Raw genomic sequence first — 23105 nt, 5'->3', positions numbered from 1 at the left:
AGACACTAGAGGACAGTCTGCTGATTTGACTGAACCTCTAGATTTGTAGTGCAGGTTCCACATAGCTTCCTTTCTCTTGCACTAGAATTCAAGTTCGTAAGCTGACGAATCCACTTTCAGGAAGCTTCTTTTCAGTTTAAAGATTTCTTTAAACTAGTTGATTTTTTTATTCCCCTTCTATATAAGTCTCAAAGTGTTGCAAGAATTCTTGAAAATGAGATAATTAACGTCAGTACTGTCTGTCCAACACCAAAGACAAGAGCTTCTAAGGGAGCCATGTTCTTTCCTGCTACTCTGTAAATTCCAGCTACTGCAGCACCTAAGAATCACAAAAAAACCAATGATCAAACCACAGAAAAAAACAAAGGTTGAAATACGTGACAAATTATTTACTGTGTCTATGCATCAGCTATTTATAGAACATTACCAAATGCTTATTACTTCATGGCATTATACAATTATTAGCCTTGCTTGTATTTTTCTAGTTATGCAAGTTCTTCAGGAATGATTTTCCCAACTGAACCAGATAAAACTGATTTTGGAAAAGTTAATTTAAGAAAATTGAATCTTGCCTTTTCCCTGTAGACATCTTCAAAAAGTTATTTTGTTTTTTGGGTTTTTTTTAACATTTTTGCCTCCTGCTAATTTGAAAAGGTAACTAAGAAAGTCCTCTAAAAATTGACCAAGTCCAAAGTGCGGTTTAATATTGCTTATGTAGGCAGGGAGAAGACAACAACAGTAAAACTCTTAGTGTCTACAAAATAACTGTGTCAGTTTACTTTTGTCTTAAGCTACTAAATTGTTAGCAATTGTTCAGCAAATCAAGCAAAACATGAAAAACATCAGAGTATTGCAGTTATCCATGAATGTGCATGAGAGGGAATTTCTAACCAATACAATTAGATTTTGAGCTATAACACATTCAAGAGAGACTTATTCTTGTACAGTTGTGTGCAAATTCCCATTTAAAGTATAACATCAAATGGCCAGGGTAAACCAGAAACAAAATACTGCACTATAAAAAAAAGCCAGGTGCTACTAACACCCTTTTACTGTCTTTCACATACTGAATTTCTCACATGTGTTTGAAGAACAAAAGTCACAGAGCAAATGTATAGCTGTGACATCTTGGAGCAAAAGCCTGAGAAAAAGATAAGTCTTCATATCAATCAATGAAAAAAAAAAAAACCCACATGTTAATTATGAAGAACATTTTCTGCTCAAACAACTTCTGAACCTTTTAAGGACACTAAAATGTTCATTCAAAGAAAAAAACTCAGCCTTGTATACAGCTGTGTCCCTACTTAAAAAATTTACTCAGAATCTCAAAAGTTCACTTAGAATAGAAAGTATTAAATAAAAGTTTCAAACTGATATTTTTGAGGCAATGCTTGCTTTCCTTGAGTGATGAAAAAACATTAAGCTTATTGTCCTTTATTCAGAATGAATGAATATTTCCTGAAGAAAAAAACACAAGACTTAGCATCTGAGACCATACATACTAAAGGTCTATAATTATCTAATCACAATTAAATGCTTTCAGATATCACAGAAGTTTTTCAGGCTTAAAGAAAACCGAAAAGCCGAAGTTTTTCAAGTAATAGGCAAGAGTTAAAAAATTTGGAATTTCCTTGGTTTTGCACAGTCACTAACAGGAATAGTCTGCTGAAGTGATCAAAACCCTATTAGTGACACAGAAATACATTAAGTCCCAACAGATTTCCTGAAAGTACAATCTGTATCTGAATCATCTGATATCTTAAAGTAACACCTCATTTTTACAAAAATTTTAGGAAGACTAGAATTCACTAATAAATGTGACCATAACAGTATTTACAAACACAATAAGACTGTTAGGTAAGTACATTTGGAGTTGTTTGGTTGGTGGGTTTTTTTGTATTGTTTTTTAAGAAAACAATATATTCTGTACAGTAGATATTGTCAGAAATACCTCCCCAGAAGACTAGCCTTATGGTATTTCACTGAGCTACCTTGCATAAGCTTTTTCATCTGTTCCCTGACTATCTGCTGTCAGAATACGAAAGAGATCCTTTAGACTGAGCCCAGTACTGACACTAAAATTATTTTGGTGATTGAATTCTCAAAGTGACTTCAAATCAGCCAAATGGAGTACCATAATTTGACGCTATTAGTTGATCAATAACAGAAATTTTTGGCTTCTTGAAAAAACACTGAGATGTTCTGGAAAATATCAATAATAAAACCATAAAAATTTGGTTGTTTGATAATTATGTATTTATACGCATCAAACAACAGTGTGCAATACAGCCTGTAATGCATAAACCAGCACAATTGGCACAGAGCCAAAGTACACTACGAAGGGCTGCCAATGAGGAAAATGAGAATATGCCACCAAAAAGGAGTATGCTTGGGGAAAGGAAAAAGAACAACAGACCCTTCCGGATGAAACACAGCTAAAATCCTTGCCTCAAACTGCCTGATATTTATTTGTTCTTGGTTTGGTGGTTTTTTTTTTTTTTTGGGGGGGGGGGGGGGGGGGGGAGGGGGAGGAAGGAGGGTTGGTGGTTTTGTTTGTTTGTTTTGACAGTATCCACTGCTATTTAGTAATTTTTTATACCTTTTTAAATAACTGTTAAGTTCCATGATCTTTCAAAGCCTAGAAATTGAGGGGTTTCTTGCTTTTCTACCTGGCTAGAAGGCCAGAAAGTTTGAACCTTAACAAAATTAAACTTGTATTATTTAATAATCTATACTGCATTTATTCACCTACACAAATGACGCAGAGAACTGGAAATACAAAATGAAAATTGAAGTCAGTTTGCTATTTCAATTTCTTATGCACTGGACAAGGCATATCCAAATGACTAAATACTTCAAATTGCATTCCAGTTTGCAGCACAATAGCTGTTAAAAATCCTCTCTTTAATGTTTTGTCACCATTCAAAAGGTCCCCACAGAATTTCTTTCAGTATGAAACAACCCCCTGCTGTCCAGAAACAAAAATACCTGAAAGTAAAAGTATTTGGGTACCCAAGTTGCAATGCTCTGTGCAAGACCTTTGGGAACCACATAACAAGTCTATAGCCTAAGCTTGGAGAAATTCTCAGGTGAATTTACACAAACACAGTACTGCTTACTTGTTTTATGTTTTGACCTGTAAAATAGGATGCCAAAGATACAACTGTGTTGCTCCTCTTTTTATGCATAGATAAAAGACAAAGTACTTTAATTTGAGAAACACTGAACCTGAACCCATCACAGAATACTGTAAGAGATATTCCAGCATCACATTTCTATCTTCTGTTCTTCAGAAATGCTCATGCATGATTGACCTTTTAAGAGGGCCACTGCCATTTTAATCATAGGACAGAAACCAGCATAACCAGTAAAATACGACACTCAGCTGAGTCCACCTCACCTTAGCAAAAAAAGAAATAAAAATGTAGTCATACTGAACTGTACTGTTGGTAAGTGATGGAAATTCTAGGCTGAGAAATATAGAGCAATTAAAACAACATTTTGAGGAAAGTCTTAATAAAACTTTTCATGAAATGTGCATTTTTATTTAACCTTGAAAACCAAGAGGCAAGAAGGACTTTCAGCAGCAATAAAAAAGAATCTGTTACAAATCATCCATGAATAGGTCCAAAGCTGAAGCGATACCACTATTCTGATAAACTGGCAGTACAAAGAAAATGGGAATGAAAGGCAAGGCTTGCCTACAGTTTAAGAAGTCACTAGGGAGGTCGGACTAGATGACCTTTGGAGGTCCCTTCCGGCCTGGACCAATCTATGAATTTACAGTTCCTTACCCTCAAAGGCCTTTCAAGTTTGACCATCTTGTCAACAGCGCTGAAGATACTTAGGCAGAAGCTGCTGCCCAGGTTAACATAGGACCCATTCAGTCAAATGATTTTAATGTTGAAAACTCCTTACGTACATTGTTTCAGACAACAAAGCACAAGGTTCTTTCCTGTGAAAATAATATTCACTATTTCTTTTCTCTTTCCAGACAGAAAACTCACCCTGTTCCTATTTGCGTTGGAAAGCTACTGGAGTCTATTTATAAGTTAGATAAACATAGCTGGATATGATAAAGCCAAATAAAGCATTCTACTAATCTTATGGCATATATTTTAGTACTGACACAGATAATGGGATTTCTTAGGAAACACAGAAAACCAGTGGCTGATACCAATAACTCTAGATGAAAACAGCTAAGCAGCATTTCCTCAAAACGTTCTTGGAAACTTCACTTGTGTGCCACATTTGGTCAGGTGTAACACTTCTGCTTTTTACTACATAAAGTATTTCTGCGATGTTTTAATGACGAGTATAGGTTTTAGCTGTAGCTCTGTGAGCCTTTCAGCATGCTGCTTTAACAGAAAAATAGTCAGCATCTTACCTGTGGATGCAATATCAAGAAATAAAAAACGTCTAAAATGTATCTTGAGTGGTAGGCATTAGACTAACACGATCAGAAACTCTGTAACAGATCACAGAATCATAGAATGGTTAGAGTTGGAAGGGACCTTAAAGATCATCAAGTTCCAACCCCCCCGCCATGGGCAGGGACACCTCCCACTAGACCAGGTTACTCAAAGCCCCATCCAGCCTGGTCTTGGAACACTTCTGGGGATAGGGCATTCACAACTTTCCTGGGCAACCTGTTCCAGTGCCTCACCACCCTCACAGTAAAGAATTTCTTCCTAATATCTAATCTAAATCTCCCCTCTTTCAGTTTTACACCATTACCCCTCATCCTATCACTACAGTCCCTGATCAAGAGTCCCTCCCCATTTCTCCTGTAGGCCCCCTTTAGGTATTAGAAGGCTGTTACAAGGTCTCCCTGGAGCCTTCTCTTCTCCAGGCTGAACAACCCCAACTCTCTCGAGCCTGTCCTTATAGGAGAGGTGCTCCAGCCCTCTGATCATCCTCATGGCCTTCTGATGGACTCATTCCAACAGGTCCATGTCCTTCCTGTGCTGAGGACTCCACAGCTGGACACAGTACTCCAGGTGGGGTCTCACCAGAGCAGAGTAGAGGGGCAGAATCACCTCCCTCAGCCTGCTGGCCATGCTTCTTTTGATGCAGACCATGATGCAGTTGGCTTTGTAGGCTGCCAGTGCACATTGCCGACTCACATTGGGCTTCTCATACACCAACATCCCCAAGTCCTTCTCCTCAGGGCTGCTCTCAATCCAACCTCTGCTCAACCTGTATTTGTGTTTGGGATTGTCGTGACCCAGGTGCAGGACCTTGCACTTGGCCTGGTTGAACTTCATGAGGTTCACACAGGCACACTTACCAAGCCTGTCCAGGTCCTCTGGATGGCATCCCTTCCCTCCAGCGTGTCAACCATGCCACACAGCTTGGCGTCATCGGCAAATTTGCTGAGGGTGAATTCAATCCCACTCAATCACATCTCCGACAAAGATGTTGAACAGCACTGATTCCAGTACTGATCCCTGAGGAACACCACTCATTACTGGCTTCTATTTGGACATTGAGCTGTTGACTGCAATCCTTTGAGTGCAGCCATCCAGCCAGTTCCTGATCCACTGAGTGGTCCATCCATCAAATCCATGTCTCTCCAGTTTAGAGACCAGGATGTCATGCGGGACAGAGTCAAATACTTTGCCTAAGTCCAGGTAGATGACGTCTGTTGCTCTCCCCTTGTCTACCAATGCTGTAGCACATTCGTAGAAGGCCACCAAATTTGTCAGGCATGACTTGCCCTTGGTGAAGCTGTCACTAATCACCTCCTTATTTCCCATGTCCCTTAGCAGTCATTCCAGGAGGATCTGCTCCATGACCTTGCCAGGCACAGAGGTGAGACTGACCGGCCTGCAGTTTCCCCATGTCTTCCTTTTATCTCTTTTTGAAAATGGGGGTTATGTTTCCCCTTTTCCAGTCAGCCGGAATTTCACTAGACTAAGACTCTTCAAATATAATGGAAAGTGGCTTAGCAACTTCATCCGCCAGCTCCCTCAGGACCCATGGATGGATTTAATCAGGTCCCATGGATTTATGTACCTTCAGGTTCCTTAGGTCATGAACCTGGTCTTCTCCTACAGTGGGTGGTTCTTCATTCTCAAGCCCATTCTCAAGCTCAAAAACTTGCCTGGTCTTTCAACTTGGGAGGTGTGAGGAGAGGGGTTGGCAGTGAAGACTGATGCAAAAAAGTTGTTGAGAACCTCAGCCTTCTTCTTGTCTGTTGTTACCAGTTTGCTATTCTTGGTCATCATGGGGGGTACACTTTCTCTAACTTTCCTTTCCTGATTGACATACCTGTAGAAGCCTCTCGTTATTCTTAGCATCCCTTGCCAGGTTCAGCTCCAGCCACGCCTTGGCCTTCCTGACCTTGTCCCTGCATAACCAGGCAGCATCCCTATACTCCTCCCAGGATATCTGATCCTGCCTGAACAGCCTGTGCAGTTCCTTCTTGGCTTTAGTTTGATCAGCAGGTCATGACTCAGCCATGCTGGTCTCTTCCCTTTCTTGCTCTATTTCTTACACCTGAGGATTGAGAGCTCTTGTGATCTCTGGAAAGTGTCCTTAAAGACCTGCCAGCTCTGTTCTGCCCCCTTGACCCTGAGGACCATTTCCCAGGGGGTCCTTTTGACCAACTCCTTGAAGAGCATTTTACCTAGAACAGCAGCATAGCTTGCTTTATTTTTTTTTTTTTTCACTACCCTACATTGCACCTTTTATTTCTTTTAAAAGAACAATATTGTATTCAGGTGCAATTTAAGAGCCTCCAGCAGGCCCAAGGAAATGAGCAGGAATTCAGCCTTGCCACCAATGGAATCAGGACCTCATTTCCAAGAGAAACACATGGCTTCAAGGGTGCTAAGAGGTGATCTTGATCAGAAACATTTGAAAAAAAAAAAAAGTGTTCTTCCTGTTTCCCAGAACATATTACTTGCTGAGCATACCCCTTTTGAATAGCTTGGTACCCAACATTTCCAAAATGAGAGAGCAGGATCGTTTCTGCACTCCTCTAACAATTTATATTAGCTTTATCTTTACACAACAGAAGAGCAACTTAGCTGTCATTATCATTAGGATAGCTATATAAACTAAGGCAAAATCCTTAATAAACAATTAACAAATCACTAAGAAAACAAGGTATTTTTTTTTATTTTATTTTTAGAAGTCAGATGTAAAGTAAGCAACTTACAGTAAGTAAAGTAGATGTAAATGTAAAGTAACTTCTAGTAGTTTTATCTTTACACAATAGAAGAGCAACTCAGTTGTCATTATCATTAGGATAGCTATATAACTAAGGCAAAATCCTTAATAAACAATTAACAAATCACTAAGGAAAGGGGGTTTGTTTTGGCTTTTTTTTTTTTTTAAGAAGTTAGATGTAAAGTAAGAAAGAGAGAAAGAAACAAAAACAAAAGACAGACTTACTGGTTATCATTGCTCCAGTTATAGAACCCAGAAATCCAATGCTGACCACAACGACAGAGATCAACCTCCCCTGCCTATGCCTCTGCAGCATCACAAACATTAATACTCCCACAGCACCATGGACAAAGAGAGAGGAGAAGAGAGCCCAGAGGAAAACCCAGTACCACATCTCTGAAAGAAAGCAGTCAAACAAAGGGTTAATATTTCTGAGACAATAACTTCATAAGCAAGAAACTTTAAAACATTGCATACAATCAACAGTAAGAGAAAAACAATACTGATTTCCATCTTAAAAGGAGTCAATGTGACAACACCAGCATATGCTCAAGACACTTTCCCTCTGTCAGCATAAAGGAATAACTATTACAACCAAAAGATTATAAAAAGGATTTGGCACAATTCTTGATTCAGATATATCATTACAGTAACTCCATCATTCTTTTAATGGTTTCTTTAAACATTAATTGCAATTTCTTACTAGGTATTGCAACTACTCCTGCAGAATGCAATATTCTCAGAAACAAAGACTGAACCAGGGACTAGTCAAGCACTGGAGGGGAAGGAGGGGGGATGACACTTGTGGTTTGTTTGGGTGTGAGTTGGTTTTTTTTTTTAAACAAGAAGAGATTGGGTAACATCAAATGGGAAAACTGAGATTAAAAACTTCAGTTTATCTACCTAGGATCTGTAATAGAATACTCTATCAAATTAGATTTAAAGGCAAAAAATAAAACCACTACATTCTAACAATAAATTTTAACAGGTCTAACTCCTTGGTTCTAACTGCTTAGCACAGAACTTCATAGACAGGTAGTCACTTATTTAAATTACTATGCAAGGACAAGAGGTGATGAGAATGTGTGGAGTACAAACATTTCCCTAAAGCATACTAGCCATGGTCATTACCTTCAAAGAAAAGAGCAGGAACCATCAATGAAGCTACATAAGCATTAAAGAACCTTTCTCACTTGATCGCAATTTTCTAAAAACATTTACTGTAACTCAAAAGGGTGGGAAAATGCAAAAAAAGGGAGAATTTTTTTTTTTTTTCCAAGTCAACTACAGTGAGTATATATCATCACAGGATTCAGGAAATTTGGGCACTTTTTCCTGGTTGACAAAATCCCATGAAACTGTCATTAATTCAGAGTTTTTGTTGCAGTTCCCTCTCAAAAAAACCCAAACAACCAGTTTCCTTACAACAGCAGGATACTTATTGTCTATGAAGTGAGCCTGTATTATTGCAGCTTGACACACCACTCATTTGAGCAGAAATACTACCCAATTAGCTAACTTAACAATACTTAGCAGCTCAAACAAAACATGCTGTGAAAGGATGCTGAGAAAGAATATTTGCTAGACAATAACCACAGTCCTTTAAGTCTAATGTCAATATTGTATGTATACCTGTAGCACAAATACAGCTTAAGCTTTTTCATTTAGCAGTACTTTGAGAGTAGTCTCAATCCTTCCCCTTTCATACAGGCATAAAAGGCGAAACTATGTCATAGGACTTAACAGCTTCTCTAAATTATGGTAACCAAAAGGCTCTCTTAGCAGAGCAGCGAGGAAAGTGGGTGGTAAACGCACATTCAGTTAATACTAACAGCTGTAGTTCAAGCTTTTAACTTCTCCGAGTGCTTGGACATACACCCACATATACTGAGGGTGGCTTCAAGCAGCTCTCCTCAGATCCTTCATCCCTTCACCTCTGGCCCCAAGTTGGGTGCCAAAAATCTTTGCAAAAGGGCAATGATCACAGTAGTGTTCTACTAAACATCTAGTCATTCTCAGAATCTGCTGTGACAGAACAATGGCAAGAGTGCCAAGCGGTCACTCTACAAACACCTGACAAAACCTCTCACTAACGTTAAAGAAGATTGACTGATTGCTGATCTAATCTGCCATGGTCATGGATAGTTTGGGAGAAGAACCTCTCCTGCCATCCTAACAGGCTTTGTCTTTACTAACACAGCTTGGGTATTCCCATTGCTTTTTTCTAGTTGAAGCAAATAAGCAAGGAGATTAATGAAAGGATCTATCAATATAGAACCCAGCAGCCCTGCTAGACCTACAGTTTGACCATAGGTAAATAAGCCTTCGGAGATGGGGAAAAAAAGTTTACTTTCTTGCAAAGGCAAATCACATACAACTTTGGGCAGGAAAATCCTGTCAGGAAGGCATACTTTCATTCTAGTGTACATCAGAAGAGCTATCAGGGAAGACCCTTTCATTGAAAAAACGTCACAAAACCAGATTCTTAACAGCCCAAAGCACTATTCTATCAAAATAATAAAAACTAAGCTTCTGTCCCATGACAGATCATTTCCTTGAGCACCAAGTAGCTGACACTTTTAGAAGTATGGACTGAGCAGACCTGAGCAATATACTGAACAGGTCCTCAAGTCTAAACTGGCAGTTTTGTCAACACTGGCAGTGAAAAAACACAAGATCTATGTTCCACTTTAACTCTTGTTATTCATATAGTAAAGAACTCTAATACAGAAATTAAGAATGTATCTAGTAGGCAAGAGTAAGCATTTCCTTGCTTGCATATGTTGATATCTGAAGACCTTCAATCCTAACAGATGATACATGCATATCTTAAATCTTCCATTATAGTTCTCCAAAGTAATGTGGCTGAGCCCATCTCCCAGATTATTCAGAGAAACACAAAACTAAACTGCTGGCAGGTCAACGCGATGCTGAATGCACCACTTCAAAAGATAAATTGTTCTTACACAGAAGAGGATTATTTGCCTTGTTTGCCAGTAAATACTGTAGTGGAGATGCTAGTTATTTTCTGGACACAGAAAATATTTCTGTGTAATATTTCAAGTCTGCAGCGGAAGAAAATGCTTGGTTCTTATGTAAGGTTACATGACAACTGCAGGCTTCAAAGACTGCCAAACACTCTGTAACTACACCAATGGTGTACTCATTAGTATTATCCAAACATCTCTTCCATAGTCTAAAAACAAACTTCTGGAAGGTGTGCTGTTGTGGATACTGAATTCAGGCAGGTATAAAATGACTTCATAAAACTGCATAAGACTGACACAAACTTGTCTCCATTTAACATGAAGCCCAAGAACAGAAGAGACTGAGTGATTTCAGGTGAGAAGGGACCTGCGATTATGGCAGCCTGTTCAGCAACCAGTTATTCTGAAGCAAACAGCCAATACATAGATATGCTCTGGGGAGGAGAAGCAAAGCTCTTGACATTGTCTTTCTGCAAACATATCTGAGGGACAGTCCCAGGACACTGAAAGCTACACTTTCATTCTCTCTTAAAATACTATTGCAGCTGAAAAGCTTGAAACTGGACCAAGAAAGTGTGTTGGCATCTGACTCCGACACTGCCATTCCCTGTCATTTCCACAGGATTTACTAGGCACTGCATTACCTTTTAGGAAATCAGTGCTTGTGGTCCTTGTCAACCCTCACCAGGTAGAAAAGAGAAGTGATTTCCAGTCTTAGGAAGACTTATTAAGATGACTGTATTTTCAGAAGAAAAGCAAAAACTAACTACTCCTCTGTAACTAAGAAACCAAAAATATTTACAAACCCCTACACAACAAAATAGCTTCATAGTCAGTAACTATCTTGGGTCTTATTTACATTCCAACTAAAACTCAAGGAAAATTAGCATCACCCCTCACTTTATATTTAGGGCAGGAGACACAAGAATAGAACCAGCCCCAAAATCCTGTCGGATAAAGGAATATAAATTTGAGTTCTTTGGTAGGGAGTTTCTTCTCCTACTTCTTAAGAGCAACACACATATTGAATGCATTCAAAAGGAAATTAGAGAACATCCAGAAATATTCCTTGTTCCACACAAATGCAGCTGTAGCATTTAAAGAAACCATCATTTCACAGAGGCTTAGGTTTCCAAGTCAAGAGCATCGTAAAGTCAGTGACACAAATACAGGTAGTGTTACATATGCCTGCAATAATCCAGTACCTCCTTATTATAAATTATTCACAAGAGCTTATCATTTTGCCAAACTCACTGCAGATGCTAAATCTTGGAGGTGTTCACTTCAGAACAGTTGGAGGGGAGGGAAGTGGAGGGAAGGAACACCTTCACATCCAGCTGAAGAAAAGAGGAAGGACCAAAAATTTGTTTATTTGGGAAGGAGACAAAAGGGGAAGTGACAGGTGTAAACAGAAAGGTTGGGGACATAGACCTGTGATACTCCTATTTGCAGAAGACAGGTAGAAGGGTGAGGGACACAGCAAGCAGTTGAGGACTGCGTAACTCTCTTTATCCTGTAAGTAGGCAAATAACTTATAGATCATCTTCTATTTGGAGTTGCTTTTTATTTGGGCAACTCCATCAAGTACATATACTCTAGATTATTTACTCACCACCAATTTACATATCTAAATTTGTTAAATGAAAGCAGCTGAAAAGCTTTTATTTATCAAGTTACTAGACAGAGTTAAGAACAGAAAGACTAGAGAAATATTTTTGTCCTCCTCTCCCACACATTTTTGTTAAAGGTTCTCACCTGCTGCAACAAGAATTAGATTTTTAAAAGGGAAGGAAGAGAAAAGTCTCCCTGAACAGGAGACAAAGTACAGTTCTCCCACTGTCCTGTGGTTGGAATCATTCTAGTATCTTCCCTCAGTACCAAGATACCTCTAATTTCCTAGAGATTTGTGGTTTAGGGTGGTGGGTTTTTTTGTTTGTTTGGGGCTTTTTTTTGTGGGTTTTTTGTTTATTTGGTTGTTTTTTTGTTTTTTTTTTTTTTTTTTTTTTTGTTTGGTTGGGGTTTTTTGGGGTTTTTTTTTGTTTGTTTTTTTACTTTGAATGGTTGATATTAGCAAGGAATAGGCAATAATTATCTTGTTGCATCCTGACACAAAATAAAGAAAAAAGAATAATTACACTACTCAACAAATATTCTGGGATAATTTGAAATTGAGAACTTGATCACACAAAGCTTCTTAATCATTGATTTAGATCATACCTTTCTCTTGCAAAGTTGGCTTTTCTAGTGAGGGCCTCAATGAAACACAGCAACATATTTGCCAGGAAACAACATAAAAAATTTAAGTAATTTATAATCATAATTCATGAACCTTTCATCACAGTCATCTTTGTCATGTTAAAGTAGCTGTTATACGTGAAAGATCTGCAATTCAGAGAATCATATCAATTGACTATTTCACATAAATGTTTCCTGTTCTTCAGCTAGAGACTACACATTTAGTAAGTGACAGGATATTTATTAGCATTTCTTCTGAATACAAACATTTCTTTAGATTCCTGAGTAGGCATCATCCACTTTGTTAAATCACTACCTCACTTCATTAAAACATCATCTCAGTCCTAAAACCTGAAAGAAGACAAATATCTGTTGAGCACCCTCCACAGGAAAGGGAGGAAGAGTCATCCCTTCTTATCCACCTTTATTTATCTTTTTTATGTCTTGTAGTTCAACACACCCCCTTATTTACTTCTGCTCATTAATTAGGCAAGAGATGAAGATGACCGATGTTTCAAATGGATGAACAGAGTAAGGAGGAGAGCCAACCTTCTAAGCAAACTGGAGGAGGATTCAAGCTCTATAAACCCAGAAGACAATTTAGTTGTTCGTATCCTGACAGGTCGAGGGCAAACAAATTAAGGCAGAGGAATTTCTGAGTGGAAGAGTTCAAAGTTCATTAAAATTCAGTATCATCTAACTACAGAACCATGATTAGAGATGGCCACCAGGCAAAAAACAAGCGTGCTAGAGTAACAATCAGAAGCAAAGAACAGGTTGAGGATAACACTGAAAAATGCCACTAGAAAACAGAGAATGTGGATCTCTGGACACAAATGCTCAAGATCTGGCTTGCTCAAAAATAACCAAGTAGTTGAAAGATTTGCAGTATCTATAAGGAGGAAGTAAGACTGAAGCGTCTTAAGAACATGCTGGCACAAAAAAATATTTATGTCCTATATAATGATTCATACTTTAAGAGGCATAAACTTACCTACATGATCATCATTGCTACCTCGATAAAAAAAGCATGTTGTCAAAAAATGTCAGTCTTTGTGTAGCTATACTAAATAGCTTGCTCTTTTGATGATGAGCTGTGCATATGGAGTACTTTGCTGGTATGGTAATAACAATTCAGCTTTATCCAGCAGAGAACTCCAAATACTAACCTAGCCTGAGTTTATTTAGTCATGTCCTCATAGCACTACCTTAAAGTGCCATGAATAAAATAAAACTTTAGAAAGACCTCCCAATTTCCTTTGCTTGACCCTAAGAAAGTTTCAGAGTTTACTTTCAGTGTATCCCAATTACTTTAAGTAGCCAAAACACAACTTATTTGTATCAAAATTCCACAGCTGCCAGAGGAACGCAATGACAGAGAACTAGGAAAGATACTAGCTTACAAGCATAGTGACATTCAATCTATTGTACAGAATCCAGGCTTTTCTTATAAGGACAACTGAGATCCATATTTCAGGTTTATTGAAAAAATCTTATCAGTTAACCAGTATCTTAGATCATATCTTCAGTTTATGTTCCTTTCCGCTGGTTTTACTTGGGTGTTTTTTGGGGTTTTTTTTGGTTTTGTTTTGTTTGTTTTTTTTTTTTCTACCAGAAAAGCTGCAAGGCTCAAATAACTTGTAATCTATGCCCTTTTACTCCAGTAAGAGTACTTCTTTCTTAATTTAGGTATTTATACGTATCATAGATACATAAATATCATACATACAATATTCTTATGTACTACATATACACGGTATACTTATCATATTGGTGTAGGCATACACAACCATGAAGATTAGTCTTGAGATTAGAAAGAGAGTTTTAAGCATGCCACAGTTTAGAATAACATTCATATCACTTCCAACTTATCAAAACTTGAAGTTACACTCCATCAACAGCTTTATCTTGGGCAAATAAAAAAAATGCAAAGTCAACACACAAAATATATAAATGTTAACATTTTCAAATATTATCTCTATATATGAACATGCTGTTCTGCTGTCCTACTGCCAATCAGCATCAGTAAATACAGAGTATTTAATCGTCAGCAGTTTTCTTTTCCACTAGTACTTAACTTGATTTGCCAGCTAAATAATGATTGCCTATACCATTTCATAAATCAAGACTGATTACTCCAAAAGAAAGTATCTCTCTTGAGATTCTCATCTATGTATGCAGCCTACGACTATGAGCTAGAGTTAAGTCAAGCAGTAAGTATCTGTGCTGTGAATAGAAAGATACAAATTTAAGTCAACAAGGTAGCACGCATTGAAATTTGAAATAAGAAACTGTATAATTATTTTTTAGTTGACTTATAAACTCGAAGTACTCAGAAAAGAAATGTCAGTATATTATATCTGCAAATGTAACTCAGCTCTTCACGTTACAGTATTTTCTCTAAGTTATCACGTCTATACTGTCAAATTTTTGTTTGGAGACGCTAACTTCTTGCTGCAATGACCGGACGAGCAGCACTCGAAGAGTATTTAAACTATAAGTTACAGACTCAAGTTACAGAATAGGGGACAAAGACATAAACCAGGCAATCAGGGACATATGATTACAGGATGAAGCTCAGGAAAAAAAATATAACAGACAAGGAGCATCTTCTGTGTGACACCCATAATCTCTTAAACGTTCACTTTCAACAAATTCAGGAGATATTACTGTCCAGCACTTTATAATTTTAGACTTTTATTTCAAAGTGTATAAGAACAGTTATGGAGTCTTGAGCTCATCATCTTAGGACACTGGGGGTGTGGGGAGGAGAAGGAAGATGATTCTGACTTCAGAAGTCATACAGCACAACTCTGAATGCAGTGGCACAGCGAACACGACATTCTCCCCCACCTCCTTAGAGGCTAATATATAACTCATTCAGACCAGAAGGTTACATCTTTGGAACATACAATAACTAGACACAAACAAAACATTTACATTGGTTACAGGAAGAGTAGAAACATTGCTAGGTTCTTCACTGTGGAAGTAGCCTTTAAATGTAACTATTTATTTTAATGGGCACTCAAAATGGGATGGGTTTTTTTTCAGATCAGCTATTACCTAACTTGTTCTATTAAACCCTGATCTACCACTAACTCTAAAACACAACTGGTCCATACAAAGAGGCTTTCCTTGGGATTTCCTGGAAGAGGTAAAACAGGGCAAGTTAAAAGCCACCTCTCACATTGTTACTAGAGACTTACCTCCACCATTTACAGTAACACTCCTCTTCCTCCCAAGTGAAGGCAGGAAGATATGAAGCAAAGTGTATCATGTTGGTGGGCCAAGGTTCAGCTACAAACAACAGTGCTTGCAGCTTTAGCTATTGCAGGGTGTGCGTGTGGATGCGAATGAAATTGCATTCTCCTGGGCATTTTGGGCCATGAAAGATGTGATTTCTTTTTTTATGTTAAACCTGAATCAGATACATAGTATAAAAGTAATGGTTCAGCTTCTCATTGGGGGGGAGAAATGTCAAAATTAAACCATTAAGGTTTGAATCACTTCCTGGTTTAGGGTGGAGTTCATATCAGGTCCCTGATGAAAGTTTTGGAAAAGTAATATATTTTAAAGAAGTTTACTGATAAAACTTCACAGCTTTGCGCAAACATAATCAACATTGTTTATCTAAAGAAGATAAGTTTTTACTTGTACAACTTAAAAGCCATTTCCAGACCACAACTTTGAGTCCAAAAATAAACACAAAGCAGTCTTAATGAATATTCATGGCATACTGTATATTTATGAATTTCTTTTCACAGTACTTTGAAGAAGTTTCTCCTTATACTCGACAGAGAGGCAGAGGGGAATGAATTAAGTATTAAACTGAGACACTCACTCACATACTTATTTTTTTAGCATGGAAAACCAGAACTTCTGTTTTTGAACAGAGTTTACTTCTACAGTTGGTAAGTATTTTAGGAATGGTTTATGTAAGTTTAATAACAGCTATTTGTTAATATCAATTATTATAATCAATTATCATATTGAAAACAATCTCTTAAGATATAATCAGTAACACTGTATCTTATACAGAAAACTTTAAATCCAGTGAAAGTTATTAACTGTCGACAGTCCATAAGAACACTCAGCACAACAGGAGAACCTGCATTTAAGTACCAAATCAGAAACTGTAGTACAACTACAACTGACACTTACATATTCTCCAACAATGCTACAATAGATAAATGTTTCTTTTTCATATTCCACAAATTAAAAAGAATAACCATTCCACATGAAAAATACCTTGTGCAACCCCTTGTTGTATTGCAAAAGCACTGAGAAACAAACTGTTTTGCTTACTTAACACTCAGCACTGAATTTCACAGAAACGCCTATGTTGCATAATGCTCTAATAAGAAAAACTTTGTAGAGGATGTCTGGCACAAAGAAAAGTTAAACCCATTGCTAACTTTTTCCTTTAACAGTACAAGATGTATTTTTATAATAAGTAGGCAAAAATAACAAATCACAAAGTGAGCTGTATTAGTATGTTACCACACTAATACGTGGAAAATTTAATCATCAGACACACATCTTAAAGAGTTCATAGATCAAATAGAAAAAAATAAATCCGTATAACCTTTTTATTACATTAAAAAGTATCCTGAAAGTTAAAAGAACAAGACAGACAATAAAGCCTCATATGATCACTTTGTTTCCTGCAACTTCAACTTCAGCTACCTCTCTACTTTCATCATATTTCTTCTACCTTGAAGAGATTTTTTTAAAAAAATAGCGTAACAGTCATTAATATGGAGGGGGGGAAAGATAGCATAATACTTTTTCATAAGTATCAAAATATTTTCATCAATATTCAAACCGTATCCTCTTTACATTTTCCACTAATCTGTCACCACCTAATACAAAGGAGAAAGAATTTACTCAGTAACTCTCTGCTACTGACACCAAATCCCTGCTTATTCAGAGCTGGAAGCTTACGCGTTTCTTTACACCTGGACAGAAGAGGAAATCAGAAAATTCACCTCTCCACTATATGCCTTGGGTCTCACAGTTGCCCACACCCATTTTTCAGCATGAGACTGAGAAGAAAAAAAAGTTGAGCTCTTGCCAAAGCTAGCTAAAGGCTCCCCTATCCTAACAGAGGATGAAGACCTGACTCTACTTTCGTTCACATTTTTTTTCAGAAAAGCTCAGTCTTTAAGAATCCCTGATGCTTAAGATTATGTCTATTTGTCAGGAGACATCTGCCACCCCATTAACTTCCAAAGCTCTCGTTATCCGGGAGTATACTTGGAGTTGGGGGGGGAAAGTTCCTGCTTCTCACATTCTGTTTCACACTCTGTTTTTTTATAGCTCTCTGTTAAATGCCAATGAGCACATTACATCCACTGAAAAAACCCACCAACCCACACTCACCCAACCGTACTCCAGGCTTCCATACATATTTATACCTTCACACACGCTTCCTACAACTCTTTACTCATAACGCAGGTACCCATCAATTTGCTCATATACACATACATTATACCATTAGCCTTTTATTATATATATATATATATATATATATATATAAAAGTGAGGGAACACATGCACACCCTCAGCTCCTTTACTCAGGCAGGCGTACCAGATTTCAGGTGCACATACCGGTCCTCCCAACACCCAACACACAGATCCCTCTCGTTTTCCCAGACATCCCAACCCCACGCCCAAGCAGACACCCCACGTTATATGCATGCTCAGGGAACAAGCACGTATACAGACTCAGGAACACAACCACCAGCCCTCCCGGCGTGTAACACGCAGGGAGGCCGCCCCCAGCCCTACACACCGGTCCTACACCCACATCCTCCATTGTGTGCCACCGGGGCTCGCTCTCCAGCTACGGAGCGCCTTCCCCCCGGGGCTCCCACACCCACGGTGCTACTTGCCCAGCCGCACACGGGAGCGTACACCCACACCCCACGCCGCTCTCCGGCGCTCCAGCCCCCTCGCCCCGCCGCCCCTATGCCTGTGCCAGAGTCACCCCACCCTCCTCCCTGCATGCCCACGCCCCGCCGCCGCCCGGTTACCGGTGAGGTTGCGGAGGACGGTGCCGTGAGCCCACAGGCTCAGCACTTGCTGCACCGACAGGTTGATCATGGAGTTGTCGCCCGCTTCCACCTTCATCGTGGCGGGTGGCCCAGCGGCCGCTCCTCAGCCGGGGGGGACGGGCAGCAGCGACGGCCTGACGACCGGCAGGCCGGACGCCTCTCGCCGCCGGACGGCGAGGCGGGAGGGCTGCGGCGGCGAGAAGCAAGAGGGCGGAGAGGCGGCGGCGGGGCCTCCGCGCCGCGGGGGAGACATCGAGGACGGAGGGGGAGATGGCGGCCGGGGGCGGGGGAGCCGGGCGATCGCACCGGCCACCGGCACTTCCCCGCGGCTCAGAGGCGGGGTGGGGCGGCCCCGACGGGCGACCCAGCGGTAGGGACGGGCGACGAGGCCAGAGCGAGCCACATTGCTGTCGCTGCCGCCACCTCCCCCTCCTTCCCCATCAGTAACGGCCGCAACCGCCGCTGCCTCACCGGCGGCATCATCACCCCGGTCACCAGCATCACCTGGCGCGGGGTGGGGCGGGGCCGGCGCGAGGCGCCAGCTGCCCCGCCCTAGGGAAAGGGAGGGAGGAGCGGGCAGGCAGGCAGGCTCCCCGCGCAGGCGCAGCGCGAGGAGCCGGGGGGAGCGAGCGCCGCCGCGGCCCCCTCCCCCGGGCTGTGCGGGGGAAGGGGCAGGGTCCCAGTGACCGTTAGGCCGCGCACGAGCTGCGCCCCTCTCCCTGATTGGCTCTCGCCACAGGGTCGGGCTCGCCCCATGTGCCCGCGGCACCGCCCCCTGCCCCTCCTTCTCATCCCCGGCGGTTGGAGCCGTTGTGGCCGGGCGGGGATTTCTCACCGGCCGGGAGGCATCGGCCCGTGGTTCGGGGGGCCATGACCGGCGTTGGTAGTAGGAAGGGAGACGGCAGCGGCTTTTCCGCGCAGCGTTAAAACACGAAGCGCCAGGGAGAGCGGGAGTTAGCACCCCCGCGGCGGGGTCTGAGGGGGCTGTCCCCCGCTCGCCGCTGAGGCGAAGGAGGCGGCGAGCTGAGAAGACAGCGCCAAGGGGACAGGGCAGGTTAGGCACACAAGGTGAATTTTAGTCAGGAATGTCGGAGCTTAGGTGACAGCAGGGTGTGCAGCAGAGGAGCTGTCATCCTGAGGCAGCATTCAAGCAGCACTGCCTAACGTTCCTGTCCCTTTGAACCGGAGAGCTCGACGGTCAGCGCTGCTACACATTAAAGTCCTCAAAGGTTTGAAAACGTGAGAAACCTTGAGCAAATCTTAATTCTGTAACCATACTTCAGTTAGTTCCTTTGCTTTATAGAATAAAAGAATGCAGTCTGTAAGCTGAACGCTGCCTCTTTCAAAGCACAGGATGCATGGTGCTTACTGATTTAAAAGCCAGCAATTCTCCCTCTCTCCCCCCTTCTTAAATATGTGACCCTAGGCCATACTTAGTGCACACAGTCCCTCACTGGCCTTTATTCAACAGTACTTGCTATAGTACTTCATAAGCATCATTTTACGTCGGCATCTTTTGATGCAAGGATTGGAGAGGTAATTTACAATATAATTTGCAATTTATCTATGAAGAGCCACGACAGATAAATCAACTAATACCCTGCTTGATGCCAATGACCTGATTTTTTTCAGATAGACTATTGCAGGATGTTTGGTTCAGCAGACTACTCCCAAAGCCTTTTGTTTGCAGCTGACAATGCTTGGCATTTCTGCAAATAGGTATCAGGCCAGGCAATGAGAAACCCACAGTGAACGGCTCCCTAGAGGGCTCTGGGTTTGACTGATTAAGAACGGGATCACTGTGACGGAGAAAGAACCCAGCTGCTGGGCCAGGTCCCCCCTTCCATGACTGGGGGAAGGTCCTCCCTCCCGCTTCCTGCAATCCCACCACTACAGTAATTTGCAGTTGGATAATTCAGGCCTCACAGAAAACAATCCCCTTCGTTACACAGTAGTCATTCATTTTTAGGGCAGAATTATTCCATACTTTGAGTAGGGCTCAGTGAGAAAATAGCATATCGTTTATGTTTGAATGCGAAACATACAATGAAGTGTTTAGAAACAGTTGCTCTGGTTTATTCTTTTCAACTTCAGCATGGTGAACTTTGAGAGAGCAAACTTTTTTCAATGCCCTTAAAAAATCCCCAACCCTAAATCTGTTTGCAGTATAAACCAATGCCTCAAGAACAAGTATACTCCACGGTACACTGTAGTGTAACCAGAGAAACTCCCAGATAAAAAGAAAAGTAACATTTTGTGAACGTTTTAGCTTATAAACCTTATTGGAACCTACTGACAGATGTCAGCGAGACCATCCGATAGGCCAGGAGTATCGCTGTAGCCTGCAGACTGTTGTAATAGTTGCTGGGGAGCACCCTTTAGCGTTGCACAGATGCTGTCCCCCTAGAGACGGAAACTTTGGAAGCCTGCTGAGCCTCCTCCAGGGAGGGCTGATCCTTCTGCAGCAGAGCAGGGACTGCAGGAGCACAGCCTCTCTACATCTCTGAAGGGAGAACAAACCGCCTTCCCTCCCCAGAGTGATCCACCACAATCTCAGGCCAGCTTTTGCTGAAACTCTGCCTTAGGTACTAAAAAAAGATCATCAAACCTCAGGCATGCAATATCTTAATCTCAATGAACTGAACATTTTCTGATCAAACACTGCTGAGGCGCTTGGAGAAGCTCTGTTGACAGTGCGGGAGGGATAAGAGGGATAAAGGGGCAGAAACTCTTCTCACAAGGGACCATAATTTGTCTCATTTATTCAACTTAGTCCTCGGTCCATCATCCAGCGGGTGAGCTGGATACAAATTTGAAATGCCCTTTTTGCCATGTGAAAATGAGGCTAACTGGATTATCAAGGAAAATATTGTTTAAGTATTGACTTTAAAACAAAAAAAAAAGTGCACCATGACAATGACATTTCCCAGTAGCACAACGCTGGGAGGACCACGCAGGAGGAACAGAGTGCCCTGAATGAAACAGCAGAAAAAACTAAAATTCACTCCTCCGAACTGTAACTTCGTACGAGCAGGGACCGGTGGCCAGCGCTTTGTCCTCAGCAAGACCTGTCACCTGAGAGGCGTTGCCAAGGAAGGCCTGAGAGTATTAGCTTCCTGCGGGGATTATTATGAGCAACAACGACGACGTCAAAGGGTCCCCAGCGGGGCTGAGGCAGCTCGGCTTAGGTTGCTGCTGAAGCTGTGACCCTTGGGGAGGGACAAGAAGCCAGGGATGCTTGGGCAGGGCAAGCAGGGTCAGCGGTGGCTGAAAGACCTCGGGGAGGAGAAATCACTAGGGGCAGCGCTGCCCTGGTGTATAAAGAAGGGAGGGCGGATGCAGAGGGCCCAAGGCAAACACCGACTGTCTGACAACCACCCCTGAGCACTGAGTGATAATTAAAGCTTTACAGACTCCGGGCTGCCTTTGTGAGTAGGAACACACCGATGAAAAACTCCATGAGGGACTCCTGAAAACACATGGATTAATCTTGATTCCAAACAATCTCACTTTCCTTCCAGTGTAACTCCCGCTCCCCATTTCCCTCGTGGTAGCTGGGAGATTTGGAAGCTTCCCTGAGCTGCATGAATGCAAAGCACTGCAAGGAGCTGGCTGTAAACCCCGATTTCGGTTGAAGGAAATTAGTTTTACAGGTGGAAAAGTGCGGTCAGCTTAGTTTCTCTGTCCTGCAAGAGATTAGAATATGTCTACATAAGCTGCTATTAACTTCTGGTATTGATTTCAGAAGCTGAAGAAATAATGATAAATTTGATTGGAGACCCGTGGGCTGAATCATTTTCCACTTGGAAAGGTAATGCTTTTCAAAACGAACCAATTTCTTAAATCACGTCTTTTTAGGGAAACGAACAACACTGACCATCCTGTATTGTCATGTTTTGAAACAAATACTTAATTTTTTGCATCATGAAATCAGCTTTTTGTCATAACAAAAAGTAAAAATCCAAACAATATATTTTGGTCCCCTTGAAGAAAAAAGTTCCACTCGAGTTTTTCTAAGTAGGGTTAGCCATGCAGATGGCCTGGCACCCCAGTTGAAGATCTGTTCGAGATCTGGCTTTACTGAATGGATAACCTCATCACTGGTCAGATATCCAGACATTTTTTTCTCCCACTTCAAAGGGTTTTATTTTAGCCTATGATTCAACTCACTGACAAGGCATTACCAAGAGCAGATAGTAAATGAATACCTCAGATGTTAGCAATAGATTTCTGCGTACTTGCCCCCCCTTTAGACCACCATTTTCCGCACAGCAGTCACTACTCAATCAGAAGAATTGGCAGCCGCAGCTAGTTGTGGTTTGGGAACCGGGTCATTCAGAGATCCTTGGTCTTGTAATCTCAGCTCTTAAAAGGCTGAAACGCAATCCCAGCCCCTAGCCCCGATGGTGGATGAAGACGCCTTGACAGCGATGTAGGAGAGGAAGGAAGCGAGGAGATATCACGGGCTAAACATCGCGACTCTCCCCAGCACGAAAGCAGCCCCGCGGGTTGATGTAAGCCACCAAACCCCGTTCGGAGCCGGCTGCCAGGGCTGCGGAGGGAGGCGGTGGTGCACAGGCGACTTCTCCCAGACACCGGTAGATGGAGCGCTGTGGTACTGTAGATCTCCTCCGCACAGCCGGGTACACCC

The 23105-nt window shown here is 41.3% G+C and overlaps 1 protein-coding gene across 1 annotated transcript; it reads right to left on the bottom strand.

Annotated features, from left to right (window-relative positions):
• Positions 1 to 188: 188 nt before the first annotated feature.
• On the bottom strand, positions 189 to 18530 carry TMEM170B (transmembrane protein 170B). The gene is made up of 3 exons (XM_074146820.1): positions 18434 to 18530; positions 7402 to 7572; positions 189 to 319 (listed from the first exon to the last, which is right to left on the bottom strand). The coding sequence occupies exons 1-3, from the start codon at positions 18528 to 18530 to the stop codon at positions 189 to 191; spliced, it is 399 nt and encodes a 132-aa protein (XP_074002921.1).
• Positions 18531 to 23105: the final 4575 nt, after the last annotated feature.

The sequence above is a fragment of the Numenius arquata genome, chromosome 4, assembly GCF_964106895.1.
Source record: "Numenius arquata chromosome 4, bNumArq3.hap1.1, whole genome shotgun sequence".
Taxonomy (NCBI): domain Eukaryota; kingdom Metazoa; phylum Chordata; class Aves; order Charadriiformes; family Scolopacidae; genus Numenius; species Numenius arquata.
This window is presented reverse-complemented; position numbering and strand designations above follow the sequence as displayed.